The sequence below is a fragment of the Oncorhynchus masou genome, chromosome 26 (genome assembly GCF_036934945.1).
Source record: "Oncorhynchus masou masou isolate Uvic2021 chromosome 26, UVic_Omas_1.1, whole genome shotgun sequence".
Taxonomy (NCBI): Eukaryota; Metazoa; Chordata; class Actinopteri; order Salmoniformes; family Salmonidae; genus Oncorhynchus; species Oncorhynchus masou.
In genome coordinates, this window is record NC_088237.1 from 17,279,487 (window position 1) to 17,294,165 (window position 14,679).

The window sequence follows — 14,679 nt, forward strand, 5'->3', positions numbered from 1 at the left end:
CTCATGTATTTTTTTCCCTTTTGTGTTAGTTAGTTCTGCATCGTTGGGAAATGTTCTTAAGCAAGATTTTCACTGTAAAAGTCTGCACCAGTTGTATTCGGAGTTGTATTCGAATTCATTTTGATTTGTCTCTCTCACTCTCTGTCTCTGTAGACTCTCACCCGTACGCGTCGTCCCTGGTGTGTGCCTTCTTCCTGTCTCTGACTCCAGTGTGGATGGTGATCTCCTCCAAACACCCGGCCAGCCGCACCCTGCTCTACTCCGGCTGGGAGCCTGTCATCACTGCCATGGTCATCAGCAGGTGTGTGGATGCACTCGCTCACTGTCAGAGAGAAGTAGCAACAGACTATTGCACATTCACGTGATCAGAATAATAGCACCATTTAATGTGTGAATGTTCTGTGCTCTGCAGTATCGGAGGTCTCATCTTGGACAAAACAGTGTCTGACCCGAACCTGGCTGGCATCGTGGTGTACACCCCTGTCATTAATGGTGAGACGCAATATCACTGACTGATTAGACACACTGTGCGGGTTTACAATGTGACTGACACACTGTGCGGGTTTACAATGTGACTGACACACTGTGCGGGTTTACAATGTGACTGACACACTGTGCGGGTTTACAATGTGACTGACACACCGTGCGGGTTTACAATGTGACTGACACACTGTGCGGGTTTACAATGTGACTGACACACCGTGCGGGTTTACAATGTGACTGACACTCTGTAAGGGTTTACAATGTGACTGACACACCGTGCGGGTTTACAATGTGACTGACACACCGTGCGGGTTTACAATGTGACGGACACACCGTGCGGGTTTACAATGTGACTGACACACCGTGCGGGTTTACAATGTGACTGACACACTGTGCGGGTTTACAATGTGACTGACACACCTGTGCGGGTTTACAATTTACAATGTGACTGACTGACACCGTGCGGGTTTACAATGTGACTGACACACTGTGCGGGTTTACAATGTGACTGCGGGTTTACAATGTGACTGACACACGGGTTTACAATGTGTGCGGGTTTACAATGTGACGGACACACCGTGCGGGTTTACAATGTGACGGACACACCGTGCGGGTTTACAATGTGACGGACACACCGTGCGGGTTTACAATGTGACGGACACACTGTGGGTTTACAATGTGACGGACACACCGTGCGGGTTTACAATGTGACTGACACACTGTGGGTTTACAATGTGACTGACACACTGTGCGGGTTTACAATGTGACTGACACACTGTGGGTTTACAATGTGACTGACACACTGTGCGGGTTTACAATGTGACTGAGTTTACATTCAAACTTAGTTAGAAAAATATTGAGTAAACGTCTGTCTCTATATCACTGCTATTGTCACCCTCCTCCCATCCTTACCGGGGGACCGTTGCCAAGGCTGTTGCTGGCATTTTGACCAGAAATCAGCTTTTAATTAAACATTGTTAATGAGAGACATTTAACTCGATGGAAGACGGCTGTGTGCCTCTAATCGATGTTACTGCTGAGATGTCAACAAATCAGGAAATGGCTGGGTGATCTAGGAAGTGTGTGTGTGTGTGTGTGTGTGTGTGTGTGTGTGTGTGTGTGTGTGTGTGGGGGGACCACACAGGCAAATGATTCTGGGGCTGTAAGAGGGAGGTTTCATCACCAACCCTGTAACTATCTGTGATTTACAACACATCGTGGTTACTATCTTATAGGGAGGAGGAGATGAATAGACTGAGCCTTTGATGCTTTCACTCTGAACATGCACAGATCCTCTCTTCTAAACTAGAGACTGAATATAAGAAGAGAGATGAGTGAAGCTGGGAAAGGAGAGGGATGGGAGAGGGAAAGGAGACTGGAATGGGATAAAGGAAAATGGAGATCAGATGTGGAGAGGCAGGCAGACAGTCTGTTGTCCCAGAGCTACTCCGATGGGGCGGGAGATAGTGGGAGACGGGACCCCCTGTGGTTTACCCTCAACCCACCCCTCCTCTCCCGCCGTGAGACCCAGTGACCCAAATTACAGCAGCTAGCCCCCCTGCTGAGGTGGAACCACCACACTCCCCAGACCTCTGGAGGGGAGGGAGGAGAGTGATTGAGTGGTGGACTGGAGATGGATGAGGGATGCAATGAAAGTGAGGGATGTGGTGGAATCAGAAGGGGGGGGGTGATTAGGCAGGGAGGAGTGTGAGAGATGAAGAGGGTGGAAAGGGATAAGATTGTGGGGAGAGAGGCGTGAGGAGGGGGGGGGGGAGTTCTATTTAGCCGCAACATGGAGAAGTTACATGTCAGTGGAGAGACGGAGGGGCAGCAAAGATTGGATTAAGTGGCCATAATCTCTGGGCAGCAGAGGTGTCTGTCCTCATTTAGGCCCGCCTGATCAGGATAACAAGCACAGGAGGGGAGATAAGCCCAGCTACCCCAAAATATGCCCCTCCCCAAAACACAACCCCAAATTCTCTTTCTGTCCCTTTCTGTCTCAACGACCACAGCCTCTCTCATCTCCTCCTACTTTCTGTCAGTGTTGTCTGTCTCATTGACCACAGCCTCTCTCATCTCCTCCTCTACTTTCTGTCAGTGTTGTCTGTCTCATACACTATTTTGGGTTGGAGTGGTTGTCTGGTCTGCCCACCTGGAAGCTGTGAGTGTTTCTACATTTCCTGTGCTGCGTGGCTAGACTGCTCTGAGTCACCTGACTGACTGTGTGTGTGGATATACATTGCCTTGTCCTGCTGTTTCCAATGTTCCTCTGCTTGATACAAATTACAATCTATATGAGGAAGCTGAGCAGAATTAGATGGGGCGCACTGTCAGTCTTTGTCCCCCATTTCTCCTTTTTATCTCTGTCCCCCTACTTTCCCTGTCTGTCTATCCCCACCTCTCCCATTTCCCCCTCCTCTCCTCTCTCTCTCTCTCTCCCTCTGTAATGCAGTTATCCCACACAGTAATATGTATTCATTATGTCTCAGACTGTGGTGATGCATCACTGCTGTCTCATGCTCCTTCTGGTTGAGAAAGCCAGGCTGACGTGTTGAGCAATGTACTGAGATGCAACACAGCCAGGCTGCATTCCAAACCAGAACTCACACCCTTCCCTCTGTCCTAATTGATCTGGAAGGACTTGATATGTGAAAGTAATATGACAGAAACTACAGTCTGTCCCTGCTCTTTGGAGGGAGAGGTTGGGTTACCTCAGATCTGTGACTGGAAGGCATCACCGGTTTAGGGAAGGATACAAAGTCCTCGCATTTCTCTCTAACCCTCACTTCCTTTCTATACTCAGCTGCCTCCAGTCAGCTCCAGCCCTAAGCCTGCCTGTTCTGTCTGTTCTCCAGGTATTGGGGGGAACCTGGTAGCCATCCAGTCTAGCCGTATCTCCACTCACCTGCACTTCCACAGTGCTCCTGGGGAGGTACCAGAGGAAGCCAAGGGCTGCTACTACCCCTGCCGCACCTTCTGTGGCACAGGTAAAGCACCTAACCAATACTTAAACTGTGGAAATGTGATCTGTTTTAAACAGGGCATCCTGCAGGACAGATTGTTTAACCTAGAGATAGTTCTCCCCCTCTTCAAGTCCCTCTCGCTGTGATTTTAAGACATAAATTGTAGGTGCTGCAGAAGGTCTACCCCATAATTATCTCCCTAGTCAGTGTTTACGCTGACAGATACACAGGTTAGAAACCGTCTTAGCATCTGTTCTATTGTTAGACTCAGTTGCACAGTTCCAACTCCTCGTCTCCTCTCTCTCAGGAGCCAATCACCGTTCGGCCCAGGTGCTGCTCCTATTGGTGCTCCCGGGTCACCTGATCTTCCTGTACACCATCCACCTGATGAAGAGCGGCCACACCACCCTGACACCTATCTTCATGACCGTCTACCTGGCTGCCGCCCTCTTACAGGTCAGTTGTGTGTGTGTGTGTGTGTGTGTGTGTGTGTGTGTGTGTGTGTGTGTGTGTGTGTGTGGTGTGTGTGTGTGTGTGTGTGTGTGTGTGTGTGTGTGTGTGTGTGTGTGTGTGTGTGTGATGGGGTGGTAGGGGGTAGTTCCTTTGCAAACTACCCATAGTCTGTAAGTTCTTTTTCCAACTGTGACCTTCATCTGAGCTTGAGAATTCACTGGCTGACATGACTTTCTATTAAAAGCTGTTATTTTGCGAGACATTATTATTAGTGTCACTTGTGACACTATCAAAAGCGAGCTTCGTTCAGAGACCCTTTTTCACTCTGCTTTCAAAAGGCTTAAACATAAATGAACCACACGCATGATGAACATCAACTTGAGATGAGATGCTCCTTACTAAGTGACATTTGAAGGGAAATCAGGTGCGGCAGATTGCCTAGTGGTTAAGAGCATTGGGCCAGTAACCGAAACGTCGCTGGTTTGAATCCCCTTGCTCGACTAGGTGAAAAATCTGTCGCCGTGCCCTTGAGCAAGGTACTTAACCCTAATTGCTCCTGTAGATTTCTCTGGATAAGAGCATCTGTAAATGTAGAAATGTGTGTATCCTAAGCATTCCTAAAGCTCTGATTTTATCCCTGAGGAAGTCTGACTTGTGTGTGTTTTACCACTTTGATGGCATTAGGATCGATTATGGAAGCAAAGGCTCAGAATGTGAATTGGTGCTTATACTATCAGGAATGTGTGGTATTTTCTAGGTGCGCGTTTGCTCTCTGCAAACGCACACCTGGTGGATTGTTGTACACAGCAAGGCCTAACTGCCACCCTGGGAGTCTTGGTTCTATACAACTTAGCTTTGACAGTCTGGGTGTCAATGCTTACTCACTGGTCTTTATAGGAAGGAAGACATATGTTAGTTGCCATTTCTACTACATACTATGAGCAGGAGGGTATATGATAACATTAGTACAGTATTGACAGATCGAGAAGAGCAGGCCGTAGTTGTTTTAGAGCAGTGGTTCCAAACCAGGGGTACTAGGACACCTGGGGATACTTGGCCTATCCACAGGGGGTGCTTGAGCATACTCCAGACACCATATAAGCCTACTGGTAAAATGCACATGAGGTGCTACTTCAGAGGTACTCTGGGCAGAGCATTATTCAGTTGGTGGTACAGTAACCAGAAAGGGTTGGGAAGAACTGTTTTAGCGTGTTCAGCCGCGTGTAAATATGTTCGCTCTGTACCTTTAAGAGAAGCAATGAGCAAACCACACTTTGCTGAAGTGAAAGTAAAGTGAAGAGACTTGTAATCAGGCACTGAAACCCTACTCCTCGTCAGATGTCTTGCTACACAACTACGTTGCGTTCTGTCTCTGAGCGCCTTATTAATCTAGGAATCTAAATAAAAGTCAACATCAACACAGGTGAGTTTAAAAAAACATTTACCTGGACAAGTAGTAACATAAACCTCATACCGTAGCATGATCACTTGTTAAATATGTCTGCCTTTGGTAAAGGTATTTTTCACAATTAAGTAGTAAAACGGGCTGGTACCTTTTTTTTTCTCCAAATATTTAAATACAGAAGATTGGTTAGAATTAATATCTGGCTTGCTTGACAACTCTGAATCCATTATTGAGTTGGTTATTTTTAATATAGAGAGCCAACTGAGTCTAGAAAATGCTTTATGGTTTCACCTTTGGTCTCTGTCTAGATATGACCACCTCCAGCAGTCTCCTGTCTGAAGAGCAGTTCCTGTGCTCTATCTGTCTGGATGTGTTCACTGAGCCAGTCTCGATTCCATGTGGACACAACTTCTGCAAGGCCTGTATCAGTGGATACTGGGATACCAGTGACCTGTGCCAGTGTCCATTATGTAAGGAGATTTTCTACAGAGAACCTGTGCTTCGTGTCAACACAACGTTCAGAGAGATTGTAGAGAATTTTAAGGAGATGAGAGTCAGATGTAAAGATGAGTCCCCTGCCAAGCCTGGAGAAGTGTCCTGTGACTTCTGCACTGAGATGAAGCTCAAGGCCCTGAAGTCCTGTCTGGTGTGTCAGACCTCTTACTGTGAGACTCACCTGGAGCCTCATCAGAGAGTCCCAGCCTTAAAGAGACACAAGCTGATCAACCCTGTGGAGAACCTGGAAGACAGGATGTGTAAGAAGCACAACAGACCTCTAGAGCTGTTCTGTAGGAGTGACCAGACTTGTGTGTGTCAATTCTGTACTGAGACAGACCACAAGACTCATGACACGGTCCCTCTAGAGGAGGCGTATGGAGAGAGGAAGGCTGAATTGGGGAAGACTGAGACAGAAGGGCAGCAGATGATCAAGGAGAGACTGAAGAAGGTTCAGGAGATCAAACATTCAGTAGATCTGAGTCAGAAAGATGCAGAGAGGGAGATATCAGACAGTGTACAGGTCTTCACTGCTCTGGTTCGCTCCATTGAGAGAAGACAGGCTGAGCTCATTGAGGTGATTGAAGAGAAGCAGAAAGCAGCAGAGAGGCAGGCTGAAGGGCTCATTAAAGACCTGGAGCAGGAAATCACTGAGCTAAAGAGGAGAAGCACTGAACTGGAGCAGCTCTCACACACTGAGGACCACCTCCACCTCCTACAGAGCTGTCCATCCCTCTGCACCCCTCCACCCACCAAGGACTGGTCTAGAATCAGTGTTCACAGTGATATGTGTGTGGGGACTGTGAGGAGAGCTGTGTCTCAAGTGGAGGAGACTATTTTAAGTGAAGTGAAGATGTTGTGTGATGCTGAGTTGAAGAGGATTCAGCAGTATGCAGTAGATGTGACTCTGGACCCTGATACAGCACATCATGGTCTCATCATATCTGAGGATGGGAAACAGGTGAAACATGGAGATACAAAACAGGATCTCCCAGACTACCCAGAGAGGTTCAATTATTTTGTCTGTGTATTGGGAAAGGAGGACTTGTCCTCAGGGAGATTCTACTATGAGGTGATGGTTAAGGGAAAGACTAAGTGGGATTTAGGAGTGGCCAGAGAGTCCATCAACAGGAAGGGGAGGATCACAGTGAGCGCTGAGAATGGATACTGGACTCTGTGCCTGAGGAATGGAGAATACAACATTCGTGCTAAAGCCAGTGTCCTGCTTTCCCTGAGAGAGAAGCCCCAGAAGGTGGGGGTGTTTGTGGATTATGAGGAGGGTCAGGTCTCCTTTTATGATGTGGAGGCCAGGTCTCATATCTACTCTTTCACTGGCTGCACCTTCACTGAGAAACTATATCCATTCTTCAATCCATGTCTTAATGATGGTGGTAAAAACTCTGCCCCTCTGATCATCTCTCCTGTCAATCAGACAGACTGAGTTTATTCTTAAAGCATAGTTGATGGGCATTCTTTGGAGACTGCAGTGCCATATGAATGTCACATGGTTGTCTATGTCCTTAAACTCCTTAATGATATCTAGTCTCTCTAATTGCTATGGAAAATCAAAGCAGTAAACATATCCCCACTCCTAAGAAGTTGTAATACATAATTCCCTAATAAAATTCTTATAGAAAAGGGTTTCTAGGGTTTTTCTCCCCCATATTTACATGTAATGCCATAGCCTCCCTCTTTCACAGGGGACAATGAGGAATTCTCTCTTTCTCTCAATGATATTTATATGAATCCTTTAAAGTAGCTTGAATCAGGGGAACTTGATTCTTGGTCTGGGGTTGTGGTCTCTGATTGTGCGTGTGGTAAGTCCTCGCATTGCTTTGTATGTCTTTACTGCTTGTGTCAGAGATGCCTTTGTGCAAAAGGGAGAGGTTTGCCCTGGTAGTCCTGGGAGGAGACTTGAAAGAATGTGCATAGGCATGCTTCCCAAAGGAGGGTGTTGCAACTATACACCTAATTTTCAAACGTTGCTATGGGCACAGCCTAACAATGGAAGTGAAGGCTTCGACTTCTGCTTTACTTCCCACCTCGGTGGGTGACACTTGCCAGAGTAAATTATTTTAAGGAGTCAATTTGGAGCATAAAACTCAAGTAGGACTGAACAAGAATAAGTGTTATGTCATATTTATTTAATTCACCTTCGCTAACATTAGCTAGGCCTACTAGTTTGGTTGTAGTAACGTTAGTTGTGTCTGAGTTAAGGGCCATCAACTAAGCCAATAACGATAACTATTGACTAATTTACAGTGCATTCGTAAAGTATTCAGACCCCTTGACTTTTTCCATATTTTTACGTTACAGCCTTATTCCTAAATGGATTAAATAGTTTTTTTCCCCTCCTTAATCTACACACAATACCCCATACATTTTGCAAATGTATTACAAAACTGAAATAGAACATTTACGTAAGTATTCAGACCCTTTACTCAGTACTTTGTTGAAGCACCTTTTGCAGCGATAACAGCCTTGAGTCTTTGGTATGACGCTACAAGCTTGGCACATCTCTATTTGGGGAGTTTCTCCCATTCTTCTCTGCAGATCCTCTCAATCTCTGTCAGGTTGGATGGGGAGTGTCGCTGCACAGCTGCACAGGGTTCAAGTCCAGGCTTTGGAGCAGGTTTTCATCAAGGATCTCTCTGTACTTTGTTCCATTCATCTTTCCCTCAATCCTAACTAGTCTCCCAGTCCCTGCCGCTGATGCTGCCACCACCATGCTTCACCGTAGGGATGGTGCCAGGTTTCCTCCAGACGTGACACTTGGCATTCGGGCCAAAGAGTTCAATGTTGGTTTCATCAGACCAGAGAATCTTGTTTCTTATGGTCGGAGAGTCTTTAGGTGTCTTTTAGCAAACTCCAAGTGTGCTTTCATGTGCCTTTTACTGAGGAGTAGCTTCCGCCTGGCCACTCTACCATAAAGGCCTGATTGGTGGAGTGCTGCAGAGATGGTTGTCCTTCTGGAAGGTTCTCCCATCTCCCCAGAGGAACTCTGGTACTCTGTCAGTGAGACCCTCAGGCCCTTCTCTACCAATTGCTCAGTTTGGCCGGGAGGCCAGCTCTAGGAAGAGTCTTGGTGGTTCCAAACTTCTTCCATTTAAGAATGATGGAGGCCACTGTGTTCTTGTGGCCCTTCAATTCAGCAGACATTTTATGGTACCCTTCCCCAGATCTGTGCCTTGACACAGTCCTGTCTCGGAGCTCTACGGACAATTCCTTGGACCTCATGTCTTTGTTTTTACTCTGACATGCATTGTCAACTCTGGGACTTTATATAGACAGCTGTGTGCCTTTCCAAATCATGTCCAATCAATTGAATTTACCACAGGTGGACTCAAATTGTAGAAACCTCTCAAGGAGGATTAATAGAAACCTGATGCACCTGAGCTCAATATCCTGAGGTCAATAGCAAAGGGTCTGAATAATTATTTTTTTATTTTAATTTAACTAGGTTAGGAACAAATTCTTATTTACAATGACGGCCTACCGGGGAACAGTGGGTTAACTGCCTTGTTCAGGGGCAGAACGACAGATTTTTACCTTGTCAGCTCTGGGATTCGATCTTGCAACGCTCTAGTCCAACGCTCTAACCACTAGTCTACCTGCCACTCCAAACACACCCTGAAAGCACCGAATGGACTTGAATACTTATGTAAATAAGGTATTCCTGTTTTTTATTTGTAATTGATTTGCTCAAATTTTTAAACCTGTTTTTGCTTTGTCAGTATGGGGTATTGTGTGTAGATTGCTGAGGAAATTGATTATTTTAATCCATTTTAGAATAAGTCTGTAAAGTAACAATGTGGAAAACGTCACAGGGTCTGAATACTTTCCGAATGCACTGTATAAAACGTTGGTGAGCATCCACACTCTAGGAAAGTTTATCGTTCTACAGTCCTACACCTGTCAATCAACTGATCAATGCATCCTACTGCATGCTCCATATTAATAAGGTGGTAACACAAGCCCATTCAGTGCTTTCAGGGTGTGTTCATTGTCATAGTGACAACTGCAAATAATGTCAATGTACATGTAGGCCTAATAACAAAAGGTATATGCAGTTCCTTCAGAAAGTATTTTTCCCCATGGCTTTTCTACATTTTGTGTTAGACGGAATTTAAAATGGATTAAATGTAGATGTTGTGTCACTGGCCTACACACAGTACCCCATAATGTCAAATTGGAATTCAAATTCTTGTTATGGAAAGTCCAAATAAGTTCAGGAGTAAAAATGTGCTTATCAAATCGCATAATAAGTTGCATGGATTCGTTGTTCAATAATAGTGGTTAACATTAAAAAAAATGTAATCACTACCCCGTCTCTGTACCCCACGCATATAATTAGCATTATGGTTCCTCAATCGAGTAGTTAATTTCAAAATGCAGATACAACCACAAAGACCAGGGACGTTTTTCAATGCTTCACAATGAAGGGCAACTGTTGGTAGAAGAAGAAAAAAAGAAGCAGATACTGATTTCCTTTCAGCATGGTGAAGTTATTAGTTAGGATTTGGATGTAGTATCACTACACCAGGTCACTACCAGTGGTGTGTACTCATGTACACCAAGGGAAGCCAGGCTTCCCCAAAACATTTACCAATAAAAATAGCACAAAATAATTGAGTCTCTCTGTGTTGAATTCATAATTAATAAATTCATACATTGTGCCCCTGGCCCGCGAGGATGGAAGTTTGATATATATAAGTCGGACGTTTACATACACTTAAGTTGGAGTCATTAAAACTCGTTTTTCAACCACTCCACACATTTCTTGTTAACAAACTGTAGATTTGGCAAGTCGGATAGGACATCTACTTTGTGCATAACAAAAGTAATTTTTCCAACAATTGTTTGCAGATAGATTATTTCATTTATAATTCACTGTATCACAATTCCAGTGGGTCAGGAGTTTACATACACTAAGTTGACTGTGCCTTTTAAACAGCTTGGAAAATTCCAGAAAATGATGTCATGGCTTTAGAAGCTTCTGATAGGCTAATTGACATCATTTGAGTCCATTGGAGGTGTACCTGTGGATGTATTTCAAGGCCTACCTTCAAACTCAGTGCCTCTTTGCTTGACATCATGGGAAAATCAAAAGAAATCAGCCAGGACCTCAGAAAATAAAATAATTGTTCACCTCCACAAGTCTGGTTCACCCTTGGGAGCAATTTCCAAATGCCTGAAGGTAAACAATAGTTCATCACAAACAATGGTACGCAAGTATAAACACCATGGGACCACACAGCCATCATACCGCTCAGGAAGGAGACGCGTTCTGTCTCCTAGGGATGAATGTACTTTGGTGCGAAAAGTGCAAATCAATCCCAGAACAGCAGCAAAGGGCCTTGTGAAGATTCTGGAGGAAACAGGTACGAAAGTATCTATATCCACAGTAAATCTAGTCCTATATCAACAACAAGGAAGAAGCCACTGCTCCAAAACTGCCATAAAAAAGCCAGACTACGGTTTGCAACTGCACATGGGGACAAAGATCGTACTTTTTGGAGAAATGTCCTCTGGTCTGAAGAAACAAAAATAGAACTGTTTGACCATAATGACCATCGTTATGTTTGGAGGAAAAAGGGGGATGCTTGCAAGCCGAAGAACACCATCCCAGCCGTGAAGCATGGGCGTGGCAGCATCATGTAGCTCTAACTCCAAAAAGTCTTGGGACACTGTAAAGTCCATGGAGAAATAAGAGCACCTCCTCCCAGCTGTCCACTGCACTGAGGCTAGGAAACACTTTCACTACTGATAAATTCACGACAATTGAGAATTTCAATAAGCATTTCTCTTCATGCTTTCCTCCTGGCTACCCCACCCCGGCCAACAGCTCCGCACCCCACGCAGCTACTTGCCCAAGCCTCCCCGCTTCTCCTTCACCGAAATCCAGATAACAGATGTTCTGAAAGAGCTGCAAAACCTGGACCTGTACAAATCAGCTGGGCTAGAAAATCTGGACCATCTCTTTTTAAAATTAACCGCCGCCATTGTTGCAACCCCTATTACTAGTCTGTTCAACCTCCCTTTCGCATCGTCCGAGATTCCTAAAGATTGGAAAGCTGCCGCGGTCATCCCCCTCTTCAAAGGGGGTGACACTCTAGACCCAAACTGCTACAGACCTACAGTGGGGCAAAAAAGTATTTAGTCAGCCACCAATTGTGCAAGTTCTCCCACTTAAAAAGATGAGAGGTCTGTAATTTTCATCATAGGTACACTTCAACTATGACAGACAAAATTAGAAGAAAAAAATCCAGAAAATCACATTGTAGGATTTCTTAATGAATTTATATGCAAATTATGGTGGAAAATAAGTATTTGGTCACCTACAAACAAGCAAGATTTCTGGCTCTCACAGACCTGTAACTTCTTCTTTAAGAGGCTCCTCTGTCCTCCAATCGTTACCTGTATTAATAGCACCTGTTTGAACTTGTTATCAGTATAAAAGGCACCTGTCCACAACCTCAAACAGTCACACTCCAAACTCCACTATGGCCAAGAACAAAGAGCTGTCAAAGGACACCAGAAACAAAATTGTAGACCGGCACCAGGCTGGGAAGACTGAATCTGCAATAGGTAAGCAGCTTGGTTTGAAGAAATCAACTGTGATAATCTCCCTCGATCTGGGGCTCCACGCAAGATCTCACCCCGTGGTGTCAAAATGATCACAAGAACGATGAGCAAAAATCCCAGAAACCACACGGGGGGACCTAGTGAATGACCTGCAGAGAGCTGGGACCAAAGTAACAAAGCCTACCATCAGTAACACACTACCTGCCAGGGACTCAAATCCTGCAGTGCCAGACGTGTCCCCCTGCTTAAGCCAGTACATGTCCAGGTCCGTCTGAAGTTTGCTAGAGAGCATTTGGATGATCCAGAAGAAGATTGGGAGAATGTCAGATGAAACCAAAATATAACTTTTTGGTAAAAACTCAACTCGTCGTGTTTGGAGGACAAAGAATGCTGAGTTGCATCTAAAGAACACCATACCTACTGTGAAGCATGGGGGTGGGAACATCATGCTTTGGGGCTGTTTTTCTGCAAAGGGACCAGGACGACTGATCAGTGTAAAGGAAAGAATGAATGGGGCCATGTATCGTGAGATTTTGAGTGAAAACCTCCTTTCATCAGCAAGGGCATTGAAGATAAAATGTGGCTGAGTCTTTCTGCATGACAATGATCCCAAACACACCACCCGGGCAACGAAGGAGTGGCTTCATAAGAAGCATTTCAAGGTCCTGGAGTGGCCTTGCCAGTCTCCAGATCTCAACCCCATAGAAAATCTTTGGAGGGAGTTGAAAGTCTGTGTTGCCCAGCAACAGCCCCAAAACATCACTGCTCTAGAGGAGATCTGCATGGAGGAATAGGCCAAGATACCAGCAACAGTGTGTGGAGACTTACAGAAAACGTTTGACCTCTGTCATTACCTAAAAAAGGGTATATAACAAAGTATTGAGATTAACTTTTGTTATTGACCAAATACTTATTTTCCACCATAATTTGCAAATAAATTAATAAAAAATCTTACAATGTGATTTTCTGGGGGAAAAAATCTAATTTTGTCTGTCATAGTTGAAGTGTACCTATGATGAAAATTACAGGCCACATCTTTTTAAGTGGGAGAACTTGCACAATTGGTGGCTGACTAAATACTTTTTTGCCCCACTGTATATCCATCCTGCCCTGCCTTTCTAAAGTCTTCGAAAGCCATGTTAACAAACAGATCACTGACCATTTCGAATCCCACCGTACCTTCTCCACTGTGCAATCCTGTTTCCGAGATGGTCACGGGTGCACCTCAGCCATGCTCAAGGTACTAAACTATATCATAGCTGCCATCGATAAAAGACAGTACTGTGCAGCCGTCTTCGTCGACCTGGCCAAGGCTTTCGACTCTGTCAATCACCGTATTCTTATCGGGAGACTCAACAGCCTTAGTTTCTCAAATAACTGCCTCGCCTTGATCACCATCTACTTCTCAGACAGAGTTCAGTGTGTCAAATCGGAGGGCTTGTTGTCTGGACATCTGGCAGTCTCTATGGGGGTACCACAATGTTCAATTCTCGGGCTGACTCGTTTTTTCTGTATATATCAATGATGTCGCTCTTGCTGCATATGATTCCTTGATCCACCTCTACGCAGACGACACAATTCTGTATACATCTGGCCCTTCTTTGGACACTGTTAACAAACCTCCAAACGAGCTTCAATACCATACAACACTCCTTCCATGGCCTCCAACTGGTCTTAAACGCTAGTAAAACTAAATGCATGCTCTTCAACCGATCGCTGCCCGCACGCCAGATTAGCATCACTACTCTGGACAGTTCTGACTTAGAATATGTGGACAAGTACACTACCTAGGAGTCTGGCTAGACTGTAAACTCTCCTTACAGACTCATATTAAGCATCTCCAATCCAAAATTAAATCTAGAATCGGCTTCCTATTTTGCAACAAAGCCTCCTTCACTCACGCTGCCTAACATACCCTTGTAAAGCTGACTATCCTACTGATCCTCGACTTTGGCGATGTCATTTACAAAATAGCCTCCAACACTCTACTCAGCAAACTGGATGCAGTCTATCACAGTGCCATCTGTTTTGTCACCAAAGCCCCATATACCACCCAGAACTGCAACCTTGTATGCTCTCGTCGACTGGCCCTCGCTACATATTCATCACCATACCCACTGGCTCCAGGTCATCTATAAGTCTTTGCTAGATAAAGCTCCGACCTTATCTCAGCTCACTGGTCACCATAACAACACCCACCCATAGCACGTGCTCCAGCAGGTATATCTCACTGGTCGTCCCCAAAGCCAACACCTCAATTGGCCGCCTTTCCTTCCAGTTCTCTGCTGCCAATGA

At 45.1% G+C, this 14,679-nt stretch overlaps 2 protein-coding genes across 3 annotated transcripts in view; both read left to right on the forward strand.

The window, feature by feature from the left end:
• LOC135514902 (solute carrier family 41 member 2-like) overlaps positions 1-14,679 on the forward strand; it is a 41,341-nt gene that overhangs the window by 16,277 nt on the left and 10,385 nt on the right. The window contains 4 exon segments of the mRNA XM_064938616.1: positions 154-301; positions 413-492; positions 3,339-3,470; positions 3,754-3,902. Of these exon segments, the coding sequence (XP_064794688.1) occupies positions 154-301; positions 413-492; positions 3,339-3,470; positions 3,754-3,902 (509 nt within the window).
• Positions 3,818-12,867, forward strand: LOC135514905 (zinc finger protein RFP-like). Of its 2 annotated transcripts, none has more exons than XM_064938618.1 (2): positions 3,818-3,902; positions 5,613-12,867. In XM_064938618.1, exon 2 carries the CDS (start codon positions 5,615-5,617, stop codon positions 7,238-7,240), a length of 1,626 nt encoding a protein of 541 aa, XP_064794690.1. In that variant the 5' UTR covers positions 3,818-3,902; positions 5,613-5,614; the 3' UTR covers positions 7,241-12,867. The 2 variants fall into 2 exon arrangements, with proteins under 2 accessions (XP_064794690.1, XP_064794689.1); XM_064938617.1 differs by lacking the exon at positions 3,818-3,902 and adding an exon at positions 5,103-5,322.